Source organism: Babylonia areolata, chromosome 8 (assembly GCF_041734735.1).
Source record: "Babylonia areolata isolate BAREFJ2019XMU chromosome 8, ASM4173473v1, whole genome shotgun sequence".
In the NCBI taxonomy this organism is placed as follows: domain Eukaryota; kingdom Metazoa; phylum Mollusca; class Gastropoda; order Neogastropoda; family Buccinidae; genus Babylonia; species Babylonia areolata.
This window is the reverse complement of record NC_134883.1, coordinates 40,525,711-40,533,440: the sequence shown is the minus strand read 5'-3', so window position 1 is coordinate 40,533,440 and position 7,730 is coordinate 40,525,711. Positions and strand designations below refer to the sequence as shown.

The 7,730-nt window shown below is 45.3% G+C and overlaps 1 protein-coding gene across 1 annotated transcript; it reads right to left on the bottom strand.

Annotated features, from left to right (window-relative positions):
* Positions 1–1,755: 1,755 nt before the first annotated feature.
* LOC143285181 (acetylcholine receptor subunit beta-type lev-1-like) lies at positions 1,756–3,612 on the bottom strand. Its single transcript, XM_076592415.1, has one exon. It carries the CDS (start codon positions 3,305–3,307, stop codon positions 1,913–1,915), a length of 1,395 nt encoding a protein of 464 aa, XP_076448530.1. The 5' UTR covers positions 3,308–3,612; the 3' UTR covers positions 1,756–1,912.
* Between the last annotated feature and the right edge of the window lie 4,118 nt (positions 3,613–7,730).

The following is a 7,730-nucleotide window of genomic DNA, read 5'->3' as shown; positions in this document are numbered from 1 at the left end:
TCCCGCCGCTCTCGCCCTTTCTCCCAAGTTTGACAGGAAAATCAAACTGAGCGTCTAGTCTTTTGGATGAGATGACAAACCGAGGTCCTGTGTTGCAGCACGCACTTGGCGCACTGAAAAAGAACCCATGGCAACGAGAGTGTTGTCCTCTGGCAAAATTATGTAAAAATAAACCCATTCTGATAGGTACACACATATATAAGCATGCACTCGAGGCCTGACAAGTGCGTTGGGTTATGCTCCTGTCAGGCACCTTCTCTTTAGCAGATGTGATGTAGCGTATATGGATTTGTCCGAACGCAGTGACGCCTCTTTGAGAAACAAACTGAAACTACACTTAAAAAAAAAAGAAGCTTATACACTTAAAACAAATCAATCAAACACATAACAAGGCCCAAATAATACACAACTATAATCACAGTACTGAAAAATCGGTCTGACTCTCCATCTCTGCCTCTCAAGTTTCGCACAACACCCCCAACAACGTGACATAAAAAAAACAACAACACAAAACAGAAACAAGCACACACGCGCGCCGTCGCAGACGTCAGCAGAGGTGGATTTCAAAGATGTGTTGTTGCTTTTTGTTTTCGTTTTTCAAAGTTGCAAAGCAATGAGTTTTTCCTCAGGGACAGAGGTAGAGAGTTCCAGACAGTTGAGCCAAAAACAGACACTTTTTTTTTTTTTTATTTTTTGTATGTTTGATTTTTTAAACCAAAAGTCTCAAGGAAGAACCAAGGAACTGTAAGCAGAGAGGTGCCGGTGAAGGGCGTGCAGCATCCTAGAAGGATGGTATGGAAAGAAATAAGTACACAAAAAGTATTCATTGCACATCATAATTTCATGCTACACTGATTTCTTCTTCTGCGTTCACTCGTATGCACACGAGTGGGCTTTTACGTGTATGACCGTTTTTACCCCGCCATGTAGGCAGCCATACTCCGTTTTCGGGGGTGTGCATGCTGGGTATGTTCTTGTTTCCATAACCCACCGAACGCTGACATGGATTACAGGATCTTTAACGTGCGTATTTGATCTTCTGCTTGCATATACACACGAAGGGGGTTCAGGCACTAGCAGGTCTGCACATATGTTGACCTGGAAGATCGTAAAAATCTCCACCCTTTACCCACCAGGCGCCGTCACCGTGATTCGAACCCGGGACCTTCAGATCGAAAGTCCAACGCTTTAACTATTCGGCTATGGCGCCCGTCTACACTGATCTCAATTCACCAGCTGTTTGCTCCTGCTCAGATATATCTTGGGCACTCGTTTGTGAGACCACACGACACGCAGTTTTTGAAGAGCACAAAGAACAGAACTGAAACGACACTCGGCGCAAAAGCCGAGTGGTTAAAGCGTTGGAATTTCAATCTGAGGGGCCCGGGTTCGAATCTCGGTAACGGCGCCTGGTGGGTAAAGGGCGGAGATTTTTCCGATCTATGTGCAGACCTGTGCTTGTGCCTGAACCCCCTTCGTGTGTACAAAGCAAGCAGAAGACCAAATACGCACATTAAAGATTCATGTCAGTGTTCGGTGGGTTATGGAAACAAGAACATACCCAGCATGCACACCCCCGAGTATGGCGGGGTAAAAACGGTCATACACGTAAAAGCCCACTCGTGTACATTAGAGTGAACGTGGGAGTTGCAGCCCACGAACGACGAAGAAGGAGAGAAGAAAACGATAATCGACTCGTTCGTATAAAATGTCAAAAACACGGAGATATCTAATCATGCTCCTATCAAAATTAAGGTCACTAACATCGAGACAGTCATGTAAAGTAGACTGTAAATAATGTGAAGCAGTTAGTTTCTTTCTTTCTTGTTTTTTCTTCTTCTTCTTTTTTCTTTTTTTTAATAAAAAAACTTGTTTAGAACATGGCACAGCGGAGAACCCTGTCTGAATCACATCACTCGAACACGAGGACTACCAGAAACACAGAGTTCAGGATGAAAGCCACCAGGAAAAAGAGCCGGTCCAGTCTGTGGGCATCCCAGTAAACCTGCTGCTGCTGCTGACTCCCAGTGGCTGTTTTGCCGGACAGGGGGTCACTGCCCTTCACTGGGGTCAGGGTCAAGGTCAGGGAAGAGGCGCTGGCTCGGGGTTGGAGTTCACCCCTTCCATCCATCACTTCCGGTACAGAGTCCCGCCGAGAAATCGGAGGGACGCCATGGGGAGAGGTGGAAGTGGTGGTGAGGGGTGTGGACGGGAGGGGTGTGTCGGCCGCCTCATCTTGGGCGTGGTGTCGCCCCAGGACCAGCAGCGTGGCGAGCAGCACGAGCAGACTCTCGGCCAGCACGCCCAGCAGAAGCTTCATGGTGGTGGGCACGGTGCTCAGACCTCGGGGCATCATCTCCTGGAAGAAGCTGATGAAGATGGAGGTGGAGACGAAGAGGCTGACGAGGAAGGAGACCTTCTCCCCGCACTGCACAGGGAGGAGGAAGACGAGGGAGTTCATGTAGGAGGTGACCACCATGGGCAGCACCAGGCACACCGTGAAGTACACTGTCCGACGCCGGAGCTGCAGCTGCATGGAGGAGAACCTGCCCACCTCGTCAGACAGCCACTCACCCTCCGCGGAGACCAGCTCCCAGTCGGACTTCACGATCAAACGCGCCGAGTCTGAGTGACCCATGAGCCCGAAGCGAAGGTTCAACCTGCAGCAGTCGGACGGCGACTCCAGGATGAAGCCGCAGCGCTGGGTGTCGTAGGGGTAGTGGGAGTGGTCCATGGTGCACAGTGTGACGGTTTTGTAATAGATCAGCGCCCTCGCCGTCCCGTTACTGAACACCAACAGGTTGGAAACGTACTTCATTATATCGACGGGGTCCCGGGAGTTAATCAGGATCAGCGTCGGGATCCAAACAGACTGCGGTGACATCTCTGTCTGGGACACACCGACGAAGTCTCCAGGGTCCCAGGCCAGGGACACGTCCCGCCACTCCACAGTGATGTACATGGAGCACGTCATCGTCTGATCCGCGTCGTGCAGGCTGAGGACAGACCCCACCGAGACCGACACGTTCACGTCCACCTTGACCTCACCAGATACCGAGGTCGTCACTACAGGGGCCACTCTCTGTTCCACGACAGGATGCCGACGGATGAGGTCATGAAGACGGGCGGTGGCCAGCAGACGTTCTTTGTCCACGTCACTACTACTACTACTACCTCCTCCAATCGTGGTAGAGCTTATTTTAGTTTCGGTGGTGGCTGTGGTTTGGCACGACGAAAACACGGCACCGTTGAAAAACAGAAAACAGCGAATGATAAAAACTGAAAGAGCGAGAAGCGAACCCATCATTCTGATCCGACTAGATGAGCGTAGCGACTGGAAAAAAAAACACACCAACACAACAACCCACCCCAACTTGCGGCGAGGTTGTAGTAGTACGAAACGAGGTTTGGTAAAAAGGGCGAGCCCTTCGTCACGTGATCAGATCGATATGGCGACACCAGCCGTGCAAAAATTCTTGCTGCCGGTCCCAGCGTTTCTGTGGATATTAAAAATGAAACGCACAGCGTGAACGTGTGCGATGGCACTTGACAGAAATTGCCGACAAGGGATATCGTGCGGCAGGTGATTTCAAGCATTAACAGTTTGTTTGATGTTTGTTCAAATTGTTGGTTTTTGTTTTTGTTTCTAGACGAGAAATTTGGTATCCCAGACTAATAAGACAGTCTAAAGCAGTTGAACAAGTGCAAAAGAGAGCAACTAAAATGGCACCAGAGTTAAGAGATTTGGACTACCAAAACCGTTTGAGACAACTAAACTTGCATTCACAAAAATACAGAAGATATAGAGGAGACATGATACAAGTATTCAAGATAATTAATAAAATGGTTGACACTGACCCCTGCACCTTCATTTCTACTAACAAACTCCATGTTACCAGAGGTTCAAATACTAACCTTTTCACAAAATTTTGCAGAACAAATATTCGTAAGTTTTCTTCTAGCTTTAGAGCAGTTAAAGGATAGAATGCACTGAATAATTCAACAAAAGCAGCTATAACTATTGACCAGTTCAAGAATCTTCTAGACAATGACATTAATAAAACCATTCGATTTTGATGAATGAACATTTCAAAAATTTCATACGCAGGTACGCAACCCTAAACTATTTCTATATTAAGAAGGGGCGTTGAAAAGCCAAAAAGGCTTTTTTTTTAAAAAAAAAAGTCCCAAATTCTGTAACCTGTACCTGAGTTCCTGTCACTGTCTTCGGCGTCGGAAGTCATGCTGGGGATGCCGTTGGACTGAGGGACATGATGGTGGTTTTCACTCGGGAGATATGGGTGGGGGCAGTGGTGGTGGTGGGGGTGCGGGGGGGGGGGGGGGGGGGAGGAGGGAGGGCGGGAGACTAGGGGTAGGGGCGCTCACTCAGTTTGGCTCCGCTACTAACTGAAGCGATTATTGTTGTCAGTTGTGAGCTTTGTAGAAATTATATGGTTGTCCTTCCTGTGTTGTCGAGTCAGAACTGGTATATATACTGTTCAACACCACCGAAGAGAGTCGGCACCAGTGCAGGGTCTCCTCTGGTGTGTGGCTTTGTGACGGCCAGCGCTGAAACGGTGGTAGTAGAGGAACCCGAATACTACAGACTCGGCTAAGTGGTGTGGTAGAAATGCCACTGGAACGGTGCAGATGATGGGGCAGCTAACGCTCCCCCCTCCCCTCCCACCCCCCAGGCCCAGATTAGATTAGATTTTGTTTGCATTTTTCATGTCACTGTCGATAAAAAAATTTTTTTAATAGATTTCGTTTGCATTTCGAATGTTCCTGTCAGTAAGGAAAGTGACAGACGGCTCTAGGAAAGGTGTGTTTTTATCATTTTTGTTTTCTGTGCATGCTTGTTTAATCGATTTTTGACTCACTTGTGTAAACAAAGTGAGTCTATGTTTTAACCCGGTGTTTGGTTGTCTGTGTGTGTGTGTGTGTGTCCTTAGTAAACTTTAACATTGACATTTTCTCTGCAAATACTTTGTCAGTTGACACCAAATTAGGCATAAAAATAGGAAAAATTCAGTTCTTTCCAGTCATCTTGTTTAAAACAATATTGCACCTCTGGAATGGGCACAAAAATTTTTTTTAAATGAAGCCTAATTATATGCAAACTGCATTTACTGTTACATTTATATTTTTTGTATTCTCTAAACTTGGCACTTTGATCTGATATTCTGACCCAACAACAAGAGCAGTCATTATTATCATTTTTTGTTCAAACAGGAACTTCTTTTGCTAATCATGGAAGTTTTATTTATTTTGCAAACGTTTTGGTGCAGATAGCAAAGAAGGGAAATTACTCTGTAATTAATGCTAGGGGACTTAATTTGCTTTAAACTGATCTTTCTCATCTTAAACATTACATTTTGAAATTATACTCAATACATAAAAAGCTTGGCTTTTTTTTTTTTTAACGTGTATCACAAGTGAGTCTTGAAGGCCTTGCCTCTCGTTTCATTTAGAATCAAAACAGGTTTTGGACGTCAGTGTTTTCACACCAGCAGTCAACATGCCGCAGCTTCTAGACAAATGCCCCCAGGCATTGATTCGTTGGAATGCTCCTTGGTACCCCTCATCCACACACTTACATACAAATAAGCACAGCAAAAGAGATTTTAGCAGCTTTACTTCTTGTCCAAGACAGTGAAAGTATATGTGTATGTCTGACATGGACATGGATGTGCCTGTGTCAGATTTCATTACTTCTGTGTCAGATATCATTACTTCTAAAGTTCTATCATTACTTCTGTGTCAGATATATCATCTTAACATGTGTTATCACAATGACATGGACATGGATATGAGTGTGTCAGATATCATTACTTCTGTGTCAGATTTATCGTCACAAGCGTTGTCACAATCCACGTTTACATGTGTGAGTTTGTATGATTGTTTCAGTTTCTCAAGGAACCTTCACTGCCTTCAGATGAATCTATATACACCACACCACATCTGCTGGGCAGATGCCTCACAGCAGTATATCCCAACCAGCTTGTCAGGCCTTGAGCCCATGAATACATATTTGTGTACCCATCGTAGTGGTTTTCTTTTCACTGAATTTTGCCAGAGGACAACACTTTCGTTGCCATGGGTTCTTTTTCAGTGTGCCAGGTGCGTGGTGCACACGGGACCATGGTTTATAGTCTCATCTGAATGAATGTATGTAATTCGTAATTTGTTTAAATTCCAGAAGAAACAAAACCATATGTTTGTGTGTATGAAAATGGTTTGCATCAACTGCCACACATGCACATCAGCTTTTCAGTACATACCATGCACCTCTACTGCACACACACACACATATATTAGTTTTCTTCACTTTTTATCTCCATATGTCTCATATTGGCTTCACTGTGGTACAACCAAAAGATTACTGGTTTTATGCTTGTGGTATATTTCTTCCACTGTCTCTCACACACACACACACACACAATAACGAGTTTTAATGTAAGCTAAATGATTCGTTTTAATTCCAGAAAAAAAATCAATCAATGAGCACATGGAAAGAATTAATTACAATTAAGACTGGTCTGTTCATTTGACAGGCAAAATAATGTGACCCCTCCCCACTCCCCCCAAAAATAAAATAAGCACATGGAAATAGCTAATTAATTATAATTAAGACTGGTCTGTTCATTTGCCAGGCACAATAATGTGACCCCCCCCCCCCCCCCCCCCCCCAAAAAAAAAAACCCAACAAATAACAAAGGCTCAATACTCTTCAATGACCTGAAACGATTTCTCTCTTCTTTTTTCTTCTTCTTTCTGGATCAATATGTGACTAGATATCATAACAGATGGGATCATGTTAAAGGTTAAAAGTCCTACAGTCTTCAGGGACTTTGCAGAAGTGATTTCATATTCACAGCAAAAGTGACAGCTGTATTACCAATGGTTTCTCCATTACAATGGAAAGTCACTTACAGCTTAGTCTTTTGTGAAGGACTAGACTCTCAAACTGGGAGGCAAGACTGCACTGGTTCTTAGTGCTGCAACCTTGGGGGGCTAGTTGGCCTTTGGGAACCATCCCGATGCAGAGTGTCCTAAAACCCTCTTGGGTGTAGGGATGTAACTTGGGGCAAGACACTCTCCACTATAATCAAGTTCTTAGTAGGGGGCTTAGTGGGTGGTGGCCTAAGTACGTTAAATCAGAACAGGCACCACTGAACACCACCGAAGTGACTCAGCAGCAGTGCAGGGTCTCCTCTGGTGTGTGGCCTCCTGGCGACCTAACATCGATGGTTCCCTGCGGATTGCCGATGATGGAACTGTGATGGATGAACCCAGGTGTGGCCGTGTTTGGCGGAATCTAAATGAGCGGTGTGGGAGTAATGCCACTGAAACGGTGCAGATGATGGGGCAGCAAAAAAATAAAATAAAATAAAATAAATAAATAAATAATCAAGTTCTAGTCCAGATAGTTTGGGCAGCAGCTGCATCCTCTGCTGTTCTGATGGTCATAGCTGGACACGACTGACTATCCTACATCCATATTCACTGTGTCTAGGTCTCGGCACAGAAGGCAGGGCTTAATCCCAGCCCCTTCCTTCCGCCGTTTTAAACCTTCCCCAACCAAAGGCAGGTACCCATTGATTCACACACCTGGGTGGAGTGAGGAAAATTAAGAGTGAAGCGCCTTTCCCCACGGACACAATACTATGACGAAATGGGGCCTCGAAGCCTTACCACTAGATCGTAAGTTCTGTCCGTAATCACAAGCA

What these genes read in the sequence shown, in the direction of transcription:
- LOC143285181 (XM_076592415.1), bottom strand. Translation starts at nt 3,307, where the DNA reads ATGATGGGTTCGCTTCTCGCTCTTTCAGTTTTTATCATTCGCTGTTTT.